This window comes from Acomys minous (genome assembly GCF_964271855.1).
Source record: "Acomys minous genome assembly, chromosome: 6".
Classification (NCBI taxonomy): Eukaryota; Metazoa; Chordata; class Mammalia; order Rodentia; family Muridae; genus Acomys; species Acomys minous.
Genome location: NC_140487.1, coordinates 88,485,533 through 88,500,790, shown reverse-complemented (window position 1 = coordinate 88,500,790; position 15,258 = coordinate 88,485,533). Strand labels below are relative to the sequence as shown.

The window sequence follows — 15,258 nt, the reverse complement described above, 5'->3', positions numbered from 1 at the left end:
GGAGATCAGAATTATAGAACTTGGCTGATAGACTTGAGTATGGACTAGGGGAGGCCCCTAAGAACTGTTAAATGTTTGGTTTGCATTTTAGAATGGATGATAATGGTTTCATTTATGGAGATAGCGATCACGGGAGAATTCCATGCTTATAAAAGGGGAAGCAGAATGAACTTTGTGTTGGACATTTCAAAACAATTTACGTCAACTAAAAATATCATAAACAGTACAGCAGTGTAGTTTGATTATAGGGAATATTTCTTGAACTCTATGAGCCATAAAATTACAGCGAATAATTCGATGCTTCGAAGAGTCTTAGGAAGAAGGTTCCAGATACCAAGGAAAAATAGAACAGAAAAGGAGATTCTCTCCAGATCGGTAAGGCAGTCATTGGTGCCTGTAATTTTCTACATTTGGGCCTCTGCCCAGGTCCTCCAACTCTGGACTTCACAGTTACACCATTTGGATTCTTGGTGTTCTTCACAGGCCACCTACACTCCTCACTGTGCTTTCAAAACAGCAAGCCCACAGACACCCAAGCTCTTGTTTACTGCTAGGCTGTGGTTGTTTCTTCCTCTCCCGCCTTCCTCGAACGTCAGAAACAACTTTCTGGAGGCAAAATAAGTTTCCAAGATGGAACTTTTGAGCTTAGGAGCTGCCAAAATACGGGGAGGGTGAACTAGAAGGTGCTGGCGCAGGTGAGGCGAGTCCCCCGGCTGGGGCGGACTTAGGAGTCCTGCGCTGCCTCGGCTCTCTCCTTCGGCCTTGACGCCTTAAACGGGGCCAACCGCCAATCGCCAGGCGCTCACCTCGCATGCAGGTGACCTGTGGCCAATCGCCAGGGGCCTCTTTGCCAGGGCCAGCCAATCGGGGCGGCGTCTGGGCCGCGGCGCAGGGGGAGGCGGGGGAGGGCGGTCTCCCGCAGCTCCTGGGCTAGGGTGCCGGCCGCGGAGGGGCATCCGGGGCGGGGAAGGGCCCCTCCTCTGAGACTGCGGCCGGCCACAGCGAATGGCTCTCCTGCTGGCCACTTGCGAAGTGAGTAGACCCCTCGGGTCCCGGGCGGGGGCCGCCTCCCCTCAGCCCACGCCCCCAAGCTCCCCTCGGAGGCACCGCTGTCCTGCTTTGGGGGTTTCTGTGGAACCCCGTTCTCCTGTGGAAGGCTGACTCACAATGACTTCAACCCAGTTGAGCTCTGTACGTGAACGCTCAACTCTGACCGGCGCCTGCCTCTTAGTAGACTTCACTTGCAGGCCAAGTAGAATTTGGGATGTAGGGCTTGGGCTTGGCTTCGTATTTGTGTGTTATTTATGGATGCTGCTGCTGGTGGGTGGGGAAGGAGTTGGTTTTGTTTTTAAGTAGCTGCTTCAAATATTTTGGAAACTTCAGTATAGTTTTATGAGGTTCACAGAACAACTGTAGGAAAGGTTTTAAGGCTGTCAGCCTTAGCTCAGTTGTGGAAAGTTGCCTGTGATTAATGTAGCAGGAAGGCCAGCAGGGGCCTTCCTGCTGTACTTAATTTTTTTTTTAATCATGAAAGATTGGAAGTTAGGCTTGAGAAGGCTGAACAAGAACATTTTTGAAGACGTGGTAGCGCGAGATTAAATTGTTTTACTTTTAGCTATATTCAAGAAAAAGAAAGCCAAGTAACTATTTCCATGTTTCTCAGTGGGAAAGCTGAGTTAGTTGCAGTTTAAAAGCCTTCGCAGAGACTTTAAAACGGGAACTCTTGGTGAAATTACTCACAAGTCATCTCTCAGAACACTACTTGTGGTGGAACAGCACTAGGGCCCTGGAGTTGCTAGTGCTAACATTTCTGGTCCTTTACTCTTACTCGGGGGATTTAAAAAAAAACTTTTTTTTTGGTGCATCTCTACAAGAGATTTTTAAATAAAAGCCAGATTGTTTTATGTGTTCCAGGGCAGACATACATCACTAAAAATGGAATTTACATTTTAAGAGTTTAAACAAGAAACGTTTTTTTCTTTAAGTAGGGTATTCCCTGAGGGCCCTGAGTTTGGCTTGAAGAGGGATGGCACCGTACCGAGACGGTAAAATAAGAGGCTGAAAAATATATTGAGCACAGCCGTGTTGAAGATCAGCAGGAAATTTAGTTCCGTGTAGATTTGTTTGCTGTGATCTCACCATGCTCTGGTCATTAGAAGGTCAGTTGTGTGGTTTGCACTTTTTGAAACAGGGTTTTGGTGCTTGAGCTCTTGCTTGTCACTCAGGGTTTACACACGTACCATCACCACACCCATGTTTGGCAGTGATGATGGTAAGGTAAACCACCGTCATGCGTTTATACTAAAGTATGCTAGGATAGCCTCTGGGATGTGTCAAGTCCTGTCACAAACTGCTGTACTCTGGAAAGTATCTCGTGTTTGCAGTAATTCTTACACTACAAGGAACAGTTTTTATGGTTACTGTAATGATTTTTTTTTAGTTTTTTTCAATAAAGGTGTAAACAGTTAGTGCTGTTCTTGATGCTGGCCCTCCTATTTAAATAATTTAGCTGAGCCTACCACTCGGCCATTTGACGCTGCTCCGTCTCTGCCTTACTCCCCATGCTAAAGCTGTGCCGGCTTCAGTGATACCTCTAGGACTTGACGCCTTTTCTTGCATGATGGTGCTTTGAGTCCTTTACTGTCTCTCAGCTGGACGTTTGGGAAATCTGACCAAAGTGCGTGAACGGCAAGCCCCACCCATCCTTGGCACTCAAAAAACGCATTGACCGAGTTGCTGCCTTGCTTCTGTGTTGGGTGCCTTTCCAAGACCAGTTCCTGCCATGCCTTTAGGGCCCCTCGAGGTGGGTGCTGACTCCTCTCAGGGCTGTCTAGAACCAGTTGTAGGTGCTTCCCTCAGGCATTTCCTGTGCACGGCTCCTCCTAGAACATGCCCAGCCTCCCAGAGTTCTTTCCCCTTTGCTTAGACTGCCGTCGGCGTTTCAGGTGGTTAAGCCGTGGCTTGGCCCCTAGTGCATGGCCCCTGTTACCTGTCCCTCACGGCCTAAAGGAAGACAGTGAGTTACTTTGTGTGGCATCAGAGAATTCATTCATCTCTCTCATGGCTTTTGCTAAGTTGTAAATTTTTTGTTCACTCGCCTGATTCTTGTTAGGTTGTAATTTGCTAGAGATAATTTTGTACTCAAGATCTCTTCATATCTGCAGCGCCTTTGTCACTGATGGAGTGTCTGGCCATATTTTCATATCTGCAGCGCCTTTGTCACTGATGGAGGGTCTGGCCATATTTTCATATCTGCAGCGCCTTTGTCACTGATGGAGTGTCTGGCCATATCTTCATATCTGCAGCGCCTTTGTCACTGATGGAGTGTCTGGCCATGTAGGCTGATCTCCTTCATGTTTCCTTACTCAAAAGGATCACAGCTCGTAAACCCTGTGAACAAGACAGGTTAGCAAGAGAAATTCATAAACAGATTTATCCGGTCAGAGTTTTGCATGACAGAGGGACCTCACAATGAACACCCAAAGACCCAGGAAAAACTGGCTTGCTCCTGTAGGTTGAGTAGCTGGGCAGTGTGTGATTGGATAAAGAGCCGTGATGTAATGCAGGGGACGGAAGGAGAAACCTGTCTGGAGTCTTGTTGGTCAGTGTTAATCAGGACTCCTTCCAAAATGAAAGAGTATGACTCACTGTCAAGCAAGCATCTCAGAGGTTTTTGTTGTGTTGTGTTTTGTTTTGTTTTGAAGTTTTTGTCTTTTTGAGACACTCTTGCCATGTAGCCCAGGCTTTCTTGAATTCATTATTTTTTTGTCTTTGCCTCCCAAATGCTGGGATTATAGGCACATGCCATTATACTCTGGCCTGACCAGAGGATTTCTTTAATGCCAAAAAAAAAAAAAAAAAAAAAAAAGCTGGAAGCAGCATTTTGTGTTTCATGGGAGAGAAGGGTTCTGGCTCTTAAGGCTAGCTGTGGGTAAAGGAATTCCAGTTTCTCTAGCTGCTTTGGAAGAAAAGGGGAACATGAGAAATTCAGTTTAAGAGTGCATAGCTGGGGGTTGACTTTCTGAGCCCCAGGAGAACATTGTAGGTGTTTAGCAGATGGGTACGTTGTATAAACTGACAACATGCCCGCTCCATGGTATGCTTATGTGGAATATTTTTATTGTAGATATGAAGGATAGAACAGCCAGAGGCGTCTGGAAGAGTCCAGAGCAGAGAGAGAAAGTAGTAGACTGAGTACGTCCAGCAGACTGGACCTCACCATGAGAAGGGCGGGGTGGCCAGGCGGGAGAGCGAGGAAGACAGAGGGACAGCAGAGTGCATGATGAGCATAGCAGGACTGTAGGAACAATAAGGGAGAGGGGCTCCTGAACTGAAGGAAGTTTGCGGGGAGAGGTGTGTGTGTGAAAAGAGCTAGGGTGCTAGGTTAGCCTGGACTCTGATATGTGTAACAGTTACTTGTGATACTGAGAGAGCCTGAAACCAGCAGGTACTTTGGTATGCTAATAGGCACCACAGATAACATTTGTCCCTTCCATCAGTGATAAGAGAAATGTCTCCTTTGGTATTAGCTTCACAAATTCCTGAGCAATGTTGGCTTTTGGCTGACCGCCAGAATTGGGCACAGGAGGTTTCTTTTGGACCTGACATAAATGATCAAAATATGACCCATTATAATAACATGCAAGCCTTCTATTCAGTCGTACTGGATCTAGATTGCTCTCCCCTGTGAACTAAAATATCTCGTAGGTCACTAAGCAGAACTGGCTTCTTACAAGTGTCACAGGGAATTGGAGAGAATGTTTGGAAGCAGTGCTGTGATGGTGGGCAGATCTTAGGTTCCTCTCATCCCCGTATACCTACATGACTTGTGATGTAGTTGAAAAATGCTGATAGCAAACTAGCACAGGTTGGTTTGGGTATCATGGTGAGAAGCATGCTACTCGCTAGAGCAGTCAAGGGAATTTAGGAAGGTGGGAAAGTTAAGTTTCTTAAGATTGGGTGCCATAGTCAGGTAGTGGTGATGCACACCTGTGATCCCAGCAGAGGCAAATGGATCTGTGAGTTCGAGGCCAGTCTGGTCTACAGAGAGAGTTCCAGGACAGCCAAGGCTACACAGAAAAACCATGTCTTGGAAGAATAAAAAACAAAAACCAACCAAAAAACAAACAAAAAAATTGGGTGCCAGGCTTAGTGGCTTGCACCTTAAATCCCAAGACTCAGGAGACAGAGGCAGGTGAATCTCTGAGTTTGAGGCCGAACCTGGTTTAGTGAGTGAATTCCAGGATAGCCAGGGCTACATAAAGAAATCCTCTCTCTCAACAAACAAACAAACAAAATTGGTAATGTTTGATTATATAGATGTCCTTTGGAAATTCTTATATGCACCTTGCCATAACAGAAAGTCAGCACATGTTTTGTTTTGGTTTTTTTTGGTCATGAATGAATAGTAACTGTTGTTGTTGTTGGTGGTGTATGTGTGTGTGTATGTGTGTGTGTGTGTGTGTGTGTGTGTGAGAGAGAGAGAGAGAGAGAGAGAGAGAGAAAGAGAGAATACGAATGAATGAATGAATGAACGAACGAACGAACGAACGAACAAATGACAGTCCTGACATTGAAGTTCTTTTATTTCTGGAGACACTTTTTTTTTTTTTTTTTTTTTGGAAATAGGATTTCTCTTGCCTGTCCTGGACTTGCTTTGTAGACCAGGTTGGCCTCGAACTCACAGCGATCTGCCAGCCTCTGCCTCCCGATGCTGGGATTAAAGGCGTGTGCCACCACACCTGGCCTTATTTCTGGAGACACTTTAAAGAACTTGGCTTTATTATATTGACTACAGCTTATTTTGTTTTTCTGAAATATACATCTTCAACTGAGCTGCTGTTTCTTTCCGTTCCTGGCATTCTAGAGCTTGTTTTAGGCTCTGGCGGCATTAGTCTGTATGAGTTTAGAGGTTACAGGGGATGAACAGTAGCCTTAGCATTCCTTGTCATATGGAAGACCTTGTGTCTTTGGAATCTACAGTTTCCTGTTTTTATTTAAATGAGATCAGCTGTAGGCCCTCTCAGTGTAATGGCATGTTTACTGTCTGAATGAGCAGTCATTAACCTGGAGGCATTTATTTCAGGGGATCCTAGATTAGGAAGGAAGGAAGCCTAAAATCTAATTTATCTCCACCTCTCACCCAATCTTTATAAGTAGTGGAAGAAGCATCTTCCAGAAACAGAGTGATTTTTTTCAGAGTCTGGAATTTGCTATTTGTTTAGCCCTCGGATGTACCACAGTGCCCTTGGCGCATGTCCACCCAGTGCTCACCTTGCCTCTCAAGCTGTAGGGCTTTTCCTGATTCAGCTGCTAGTTTTGGTTTCCTTTGAAGTCAGCATCTAGATCTGAAAAAACACTCTTCAGGAGACCAGTCTTCCTTGTCCTTTAGTCTGGGTCTGTACCCTGTGCGCCTCCTTTCAGAAGCATTCTCTCTTCTCTCTGTGTGCCTCCGAGACCTTACGCCTGCGCTGCAGCCTCATTATTCTTGGGCTTTTGTTTGGCTTTAGCCTGTGGAAGGCAGTGCCAGAAGGCCGAAGACAGAGAGCAGGGGAACGTTTAGAGTATTACTGCTCCTGCCTGCTGCCCTCTGCCTTGTAGCCAGTTGTCCTACAGTCCTTGCTCTTCCTTCAGTCTCCAAGGGATAAAGCTTTCCTTGCTGTTCCGAACTCCTGGAGTCTCACAGAATCTTTTGTTGTCTTGCTTAGCCCTGAATGATGGTCTTGAAAGAAAACACCAAACACTGCATCCCACGAGTCAGAACCCATTGCTCTAACACAGAGGCTGGATTCTCAAGGCTCCCTCTTAAAGTCTCTCTTACTCTCTTTTCCTTCGAGTCTTCTGGTGCCTTTCCCATCACACTTCTCTGCCCATTTAAGGTACTGTAGCCCAGGAGCTCTCAACCTTTCTTATGCTCCCCTTCCTCCTGTTAATACAGTCCCTTGTGCTGTGGTGACCCCCAACCATAACATTACCTTCCTTGATACTTCATAGTTGTAACTTTGCTACTGTTATGAATCCTAATGTAAATACCTGATATGGGACCCCTGTGAAAGGGTCATTTGGCTCACTTGCGTCTCACAGGTTGAAAACCACTGCTCTAGATCAGTGTTGATTTCTTCAAATAGATAGAAACTCTTAGGTCAGGATCAGTGTCTGCTTCACCTTGGTATCTCTAGGGTGCCCAGTGCAGAGTTAGTCACGGGAGATAGCCAATGAATAAATAATTTCTGTAACATAGTATTGTAACATAGGATTGTTAAGCCCAGAGTAGTACATGTAAAACTGTGTTCATGACAAGACTTGGCATGAGAGAATGAAATTTAGAGGGTGCAAGACAGTTGACACTGGCTGATTTTCTGTGTCACACTGACATTTCTGTTATTTATTGTAATAGCTTTTTCTCTTGTTACTTCTTTTTGTATTAAAAAGTCTCATCAGCAGGCTGGGCGGTGGTGGTGGTGGTGCACGCCTATAATCCCAGCATTTAGGAGGCAGAGGCAGAGGCAAACTCTGTGAGTTTGAGGCCAGCCTGGTCTATGAAGAGACATCCAGAACAGTCAAGGCTATACAGAGAAACCCTGTCTTGAGAAACAAAAAAACAAAACCCAATAATTCTCATTAGTGTCAGATCTCAGCATCCCTGTAGTCTCTAATAACTGAGTAAGGCACCGTTTTGAGGAACGCTGACATAGAGCTTGCAGGTACTTCTTCATGTTTAAGTGCTGTTAAGTAAGCATGCTGCAGGACTCAATCTTCACCATCTTTTTTTCCTCCTTCAACATTTGCCACAAACCAAGCACTAGCTTATGAATACAGTAAAGAAAAAATTAATTCAGATCGTCTTGGTAGACTTCCAACCATTTAAATCGAATACTTTCATGTGTACTTTGAGCAACTTTTGCAGAACTGAGCCTTTGTTTCCTCCCACCGGCCAGAGAAATCAGTTATCTAAAGGCAGCTTTGGCAAAGGCATTTTTAAGGGATACGGCGAGACTGTGAAAGCTATAGCTTTTTAAAGGTGGTTTGGTTTTGGTTGGTGTGAGGTACACACCTTTACCGTGCAGGTCCTCTGGCATGTTAATTTGTCAGCTTGCTGTCTGCTGTACAGAATTCAATGTGTGTGATCATTTAGAAAGCCTCACCAAGTCACAAGTTGTCAGGAAAATGCTTGGCGCTTATGGACTGACATGGCTACACACATGCTTACACACAGAGCTTACGTGCAGGAAATTTACCTAAAATAGCTGCATTTGGTAGATCTTTAAGAAGAGATGGAATAAAAATGATGCCCATCTGCGGCTGGCGAAGGGAAGGATGCTTGTTCCCCTGCTTCATGGTTTACTTAAATGCTGGGATAACTTAACCTGATTGAAAACCGAGAAATGGCTCAGCGTAACACCCTGCCATGCAGGTCTAGTGACCTGCGTGCTGTCGTTGGCACCCACATAAAGGTGGGAACAGCTTCTACTCCACACTCTGACTTCCACATACATTCTATGGCATACTCCTACCCCAAGAATAATAAATAAAATAAATAAAACCTGCAAGGTTAATAAAGATGATGATGATGATGATGATGATGATGATGATGATGATGATAATAATAATAATACCACCACCAGCTAACTCAGTTGTCTGTAAAGAAAAATGTTTGCAGTCACCTCATATGATATATTTTCTCCTCCTCCTCCTCCTCCTCCTCCTCCCTTTTCCTCCCTCCTCATTTGTTTTTCGAGACAAGGTTTCTCTGTGTAGCCTTGGCTGTCTTGGACTCACTTTGTAGACCAGGCTGGCCTCAAACTCACAGCGATCCTCCTGCCCCTGCCTCCCCAGTGCTGAGATTAAAGGGTGCACCACTATCAACCTGCTTATTTTGTTCTTCTTTACGAGTTTGCTTTCTTAGATGTTGAGTCATGAGCATGTTGGCAGGCAGGGCATGGAAACCCCTCAGTGTCTTGCTTTGTTTTCATTAAGGGGTTCATTTTTTCCAGTATGATGGCAGTGGCTATTTTCAGGGCTTTTTTGCTGCCTGGTGTTTTACTTTTAAATGATGTTGCAAATTTGGCTATGATTCATTTTGCTTGGAATGGTGTATGAGTAATTTCAGCAGTGCCTAGTTTTGTTTTGTTTTGATATATTTTAGGATTTCATAGATAATCTTTTTTTTTTTTTTCCTTCTGAGACAGACTTTCGCTGTATAGCCTTGGGTGTCCTGGACTCAATTTGTAGACCAGGCTGACCTCGAATTCACAGCAGTCTGCCTGCCTCTGCCTCTCAGAGTGTGGGGATTACAGTTATGTACCACTGTGCCTGGCTAGGATTTTATAGATATTCTTAAAAGAATACTGGTGACTTTGCATATTAAACTTTTTGAAAAATATGTGTAACTTGTGATTTCTGAATATTTTTACATGAAATTTTGATCTTTTATAAAAGAAATGCTTAGAAAAATTAAATATTTGAAGCAAAAACTGTGAGAATGTCTCTTTCCTCAGTCCTACCCTAAAAGTAACATAATTTCATGGATTTTCCCTGTGTTTGATTTCAGAGGCAGGGAGGGGAGAGAGGAGAGACAAAGGGAGGGAGGGAGAGAGAAGAGAAAGGAGAGAAACTTTTAAAAACACAGTTTACAGCCGGGTGGTGATGGTGCACACTTTTATTCCCAGCACTTAGGAGGCAGGGGCAGGCAGTGGTTCGAGGCCAGCCTGGTCTACAGAGCAAGTTCCACAACAGCCAGGGTTACCCAGTTGAGACCCTGTGTCCAAAACAACAACAACAACAACAACAACAACAACAACAACAACAACAAAAAACAGCTTTCAATGTGAAACTAAAATGACTTCTAAAATGTCCAGTTTCAATACCATTCATGTCTGAGATAAGCATCAGTTAATGTTAACTATTTTGTGAAGGCCTGGAAACTCATGTTTACATAATTAAAAAAAAATGAAAGGTAATTTGGTACATCTTCTGAGGCAACTGTACACATCTTTGATAAGTTACATATAGTGAAAATGCTAGTTCCAAAGCGCGATGAAGAGAGCGTATGGACTACCCTGGCGCACCTCCGAGAGCCGCCTGCCTCTGCCTCGCACGTGCGCGGTTCTAGGCCTGAGCCTGCAATCATTTCACAGTGTTATAATGATGAAATGAGAAAGAATAAAGGTATAACAAACTTTTTAGTACTCTGAAAAAATTTCAATATGTCTAATTCATGGTGAATCTATAGTATTAGTGTTGTTCACTCAGAATTATGAGAAAAAGACTTCTTAGGGTATTCATGGGATAACCAGAAGTTTTTGGTAACAAACTAACAGCTGCTATGATGATAAAAGAAACTAATTTGAATCAGCCTCGTGAAGCCATGGGAAATGCCTTCCAGAAACTAGGGTGGAGAAAGCAGTTCAGCTCTATGCGCAGTGTCATAGGTATTTAAGAGTGGATAAGCTTGACTCCAAAGGAATGAATAGTTGAGTATTACATCTTTAGGGTTGAGAATACATAGAGATGCTTATCTTCAGGACTCCTCAGTAGCTCCAAGGCTTGTTTGTCCCTGAAGTGAATGGTCCATGGGTGCTGTAAGTGTTTAAGGATATTCACTGAGCCAAGGATGTCATTAGTATTCTTCACGTGGGATCATGGGCACATGAAAATGACTGAGTTCTTTCTTTGGTATACTTTTAGCTATTAAATGAACTTTTAATTCATCTGATAGGAAGACAAAATGGTGTCCTTGCTCTAAGAGCTTAATATGCTAAGTTAATTTTCTAAGAAGCAGAAGAGCCAGTAATTTTGGCATCCCGTTTTGTTTTTAACTGTCACTTGCTCACATCCTTATTTTCCTCTGTATAGTTACAGGTTCTCTCTTAGTCCTTTGCTTGATTATTGATGTCAGACTTGCAACATGGTAACTTTCTACTCTCTCTCTCCTTACCTTTATGGAAGATCAGTACCACACTTGCTTTTTTCCAGTCTTCTGGTATCTCTCCAGTTCTTGAATTTTCAAAAATAATTGTAAGTGATTGAATCGTAAGTATGCCCTCTGCTTCTTTGATTGGGTGAGAGGTCATCTCAAACATGTCATTCCCATGTCATTAACATAGACTTAGCAGGTGCTCTTATTTTAATTAAAATGGCATTTGCATAAAATGTCATTAACTTTAGGGTATTTGTTTTGCTAATTAAAATGGCCTATGTTTGTCCATATTCTTACTTCGTTTTCATTAAGTGAATTCTTTTTGTTAAAATTTTAAGCTGTTTTCCCCTTTTGTAGTTCTACTGCTAATGACTTACTCTTTATTATTTTAAACTTTCTATAACACTTTTATGAACCATTTATTTCAAATATATTTTTCTTTTTAAACAAATTGTTTTGAGGCTAGTGTAGCTCAAGCTAGCTTCAGACTTGTGCCTTCTGCCTTCACCTACCAGATGCTGGGATTCTAGGCATGTGCCCCCACACATAGCTTCCCTTTCTATTTTTGGGGCCTGGGGGAGAAAATATTTTTAATTGCATGCTATTTTGGCTTATTTAGGAAAAATTCTAATTTAGCAACTCAGTCCTTCAAGTTTTCATTAAGAAATTAGACTGAATGAACGTTTCTCATTTTTCAAGTTCTTTCGTGCAACTACTGTCTTCCTGTTTGGTGTTATTCTTGGCTCCTCAAGTTATCCATAAGTATAACTTTGTTTTTCCTTTTCCTTTTGTTTAAGGAAGGGCAGTGTTGGTTTTATTTGTTTTGACTTTTTTTTTTGAGACATGGTTTCTCTGTGTAGCCCTGGTTGTCCTGGAGCCACCTTTGTAAAGTGAATTCCTATACAAACTAACCAGTAGTAGAACTGAGGTGCATCAGTGTCGGAAGCCAGAGAGCCAGCACTGCAGTATGGTCACTTCAGTTACTGCTGAAGGACATGAGCAAGAGAAGAAAGGAAAGGCGGAAGCAGAGAAATCCAGACGGAGCATGGGCCGCCGCAGGTGACGTTCCTGCAGTTGCTGCCGCTGGTGTTCATCAAGCGCTGAGACAGCCCTGGGGGCTGCTGATGACTGGACAGCACAGCTCCTGTCTGCTGTGTCTTACTGCGCTCAGTGTTAGATAGGGCAAGTGCAGAGTCCTGCAGATGCACCTGCTCGACTACAAACTGCTCTAGAAGTGTGAAGTCACAGTTTTTAAGGGTCTGCCCTGCTTATAGTTCTCTCCAAAGGAAGGCAGGCCATCCTCAGCCTGGGAACGTTGTATGTTCTTAGTCTCCAGGGCGATGACGGTTGACTGGGGAAAGGCCTCTGATGCAAAACCTGATGATCCGATTTAAGTTCTCAGAATCCACATGAAGGAGGAACAGAACGGACTCCTGCAGGCTGTGTGTGTGTGTGTGTCTGTGTGTGTGTCTGTGTGTGTGTCTGTGTACACACGTGTATGAGTTTATGTGCATGCAGTGCCTGTGGAGGCCAGAAGGGGGCACTAGATCACAAGGAACTGGAGTTACATGAAGTTATAAGCCACTGTGTGGGCACTGGGAACTGAACTCAGGTCTTCGGGTCCGAGCAGCAAGCACTCTGAGCCACTAAGCCATCTCTAAAGCCTTTTTGTTGTTGTTGTTGTTGTTGTTGTTGTTGTTGTTTTGTTTTTTAAGAAAATTTAACAGTTCTTTTTTTAAAAAATAAAATAATCTCTTGTCGTTCATGGCATACTTGGGGAATGACAAGATGAATCAGGCACATCCTATTTAATGCCTATGAGTGGGAAGACAGAGTTGGTGACTGATAGTGAAACTGGTGGTAACTTTAGTGTATTCTTACTCAGTTTAAGAACAGTGTCATTACTGCCACCTGCCCGACCATGCTACTGACAAATTTGTACACATTACTTCATTGGTTGTAGATGAGTTGACTGTAGCATTCCTTTGAAAGCACACCTACAGTTTTTGGGTTGCTGTTGTAGGGAGACTTGGCCAGTTCTGCGACTTCAGGCTGATGGCCACTGTTACCAGCCTCCCCATAAGCATTCCATCTTTGATGTGAGGTTATGAAGTTGGGGTTTATTCTCCTGGTGAAGGGAAGTCAGGAGAGTATCCAGGGGGGCTGAGAGGAGAGCCCAAGGGACTCAGATCTGAGAGACAGTAGAGGGTTATTTCTGAAGAATCAATGACATAGGGTTCCAACCTGAAGTTTAAACAATGTGTTTCTCTTCTGTAGCATGTTACTGATTTATCTAAAAGGTTCTGTTGATTGACTTGTTGACAGTAATAGCTCTAAATGAATTGAGAAGAGGAAATTTTTTAAAGATCACTTTTCTTCTCTTGTAGATGATTCTCCTATTTAGTCTTGATTGTGTCCTTGCTCCTTTTAACTATTTAGTAAGAATAGTGTATTTAACTGATGCCAACTGGGTCTTGACAGTTAAAATCATTGCTAATTATGCTGCTATATTCTTGAAATGAAACAAAACAAAAACCAAGCCAAGCACCCTCCTCAATTTCCTCTGGTGTCGTAGCACTAGAAGGGACCGCTGCTTCTCAGAAGTATGAATATGAACTCCACTCTGCTCATCAAACATTTTTAATATAAGTTCTCTGGATAGTTTTAAAAATGAAAGTGTTTAGCCAGGTGGTTGGTGGTCCAACATATTTAATCCCAGCACTCCAGAGGCAGGTGCAGGCAGATCTCTATGAGTTCAAAGCCAGCCTGGTCTACATAGCTAGTTCTGGGGTTGCCTGGGCTACATAGTGAGATCTTGTCTCAAAACAAACAAAAACAAAAAAAATGTGTTTAACCATAATTTTATTATTATCTGTATTGTGAACACATTGATTATAGTTTTTCTTAAATGTTGTTTTCACATAAATCAATTACTAGGAAGGGATTTTTTTTTACATGCATGTAAAAGAGCAAATAAGGCAAAATTTATCTGCCTCAAATTTGAAAAAGAAAATAATTAAAATATAAATTGGCTTTTTTCATGGTTATAACAGGCTATAAGTTTTAATGTTTTTAACATTTGGTGTCAGAATTTTTATTTTACTTTGAGAAGAGCAGAAGTAAATAGTAATAATGGGGTTGCCTCTTCAGTAGATGGAGTAGCAGGAAGAGGTAAGGAGACAGGATCTGAGCTGGACTAGAAACTAGGAACTAGTTTGCCAGCCCAGGCTTGTCATCATCTGCGTGCAGTGTTGAAATTGGGTTGTGTCATGCTTTAACAGTAAGAAGTGTTATGTGGCATGCCCATTGTGATGTTGCTATGATACCAACGAAGCTTCCATGTCAGCTCAGTAGATGGAGAATATGAAAATAAGCAGTGTGTGTTGGCCAAAGACAGAGGGGGCAAGACACAGCTGAGCTTGTCGAGCTGTACCCTCCGTCACCCCTTAGTGCAGTCTTGTGGTTGGGTGAGAAGTCTGAAGGTGGCAGTTCTCAGGACAGCTGGGTGTGTAGGTTGACACCACAGCTGGGAGTGTGGTTTTCTCCAAGCGCTTCATCTTTTACAACTAAGACTTGTTCTTTTAGTAAGAGATGATTGAAAACTCAATATTTGTTGAAGTCAAACAAGAGGGTTTTGGTGTTTTGGGGAACTTGAGGTATAGGTGTGCAAAAAGTAGGGTATGCCATTGCTGGACTTCTAAACTGAGAAAGAAACGGGGCCTGTAAATAAATAAACATTACACCCTGTCCTGGGTGTAGTGTTCATGCCAAGGATGAAAGTGAATAGGAAACTTAATGAGGTGAGAAGGAACTTGATGCAGTTGTACTTAGAAAGGCCTGTGAGGATGGTTAGTTAACCCAGGCTAGTTGTGAATTCATAATTCTCCTCCTGTCTCAGCCTCCCTGGTGCTAGGACTGTTGATATGTGCCACCATGCTCTCTTTTAAAAGATTGTTTGTTTTTTTTTAATAAAGAAAAAAGAGGTTGGAAAACTTATGAACTGATGGAGTGGATGAAGACTGTAAGGCTGATGGACCCACTCGTGGGTGAAGGCAGTTGTTGACAAGCCTGAGTTCAATCCCCAGGACCTGCCTGGTGGAAGGGGAGAACTGACTCCCACAACCACTCCCTGCCCTCCACATGCCCTGGGCCCCACCCCTACCATAAATAAATGTAATTAAAGAACATGAAATTAAGATTCTGGGGACAGGAAGGATTGGAGGAGCATAGGAAATGTCTAGGATCTCTGTTTCTTAGCTAAATAACTAAGGCTTTGCTGGAGCCAGTTGTTAGGGGTTTGGGGGAAATGGTTTTGAGGCCTTTTCTTGGAAAATTCAGTT

The 15,258-nt window shown here is 43.2% G+C and overlaps 1 protein-coding gene and 1 long non-coding RNA gene across 8 annotated transcripts in view; one reads left to right on the top strand and one right to left on the bottom strand.

Annotated features, from left to right (window-relative positions):
* The window catches only part of OSBPL9 (oxysterol binding protein like 9), a 136,250-nt gene that overhangs the window by 80,885 nt on the left and 40,107 nt on the right, over positions 1 to 15,258 (top strand). For 3 of the 7 annotated variants that reach the window (XM_084784444.1, XM_084784443.1, XM_084784447.1), the window contains one exon: positions 10,948 to 11,016. The exons of 3 other annotated variants lie outside the window; for them this stretch is intronic. In XM_084784444.1, the coding sequence (XP_084640570.1) occupies positions 10,948 to 11,016 (69 nt within the window). Of the gene's footprint in view, positions 1 to 876; positions 1,033 to 10,947; positions 11,017 to 15,258 lie in introns of those variants that run through there. One more of the 7 variants, XM_084784449.1, reaches the window with a different exon arrangement.
* Positions 235 to 934, bottom strand: LOC311598908. Its single transcript, XR_014779705.1, has 2 exons — positions 807 to 934; positions 235 to 606 (listed from the first exon to the last, which is right to left on the bottom strand). It is a non-coding gene; the product is annotated as an uncharacterized lncRNA (long non-coding RNA).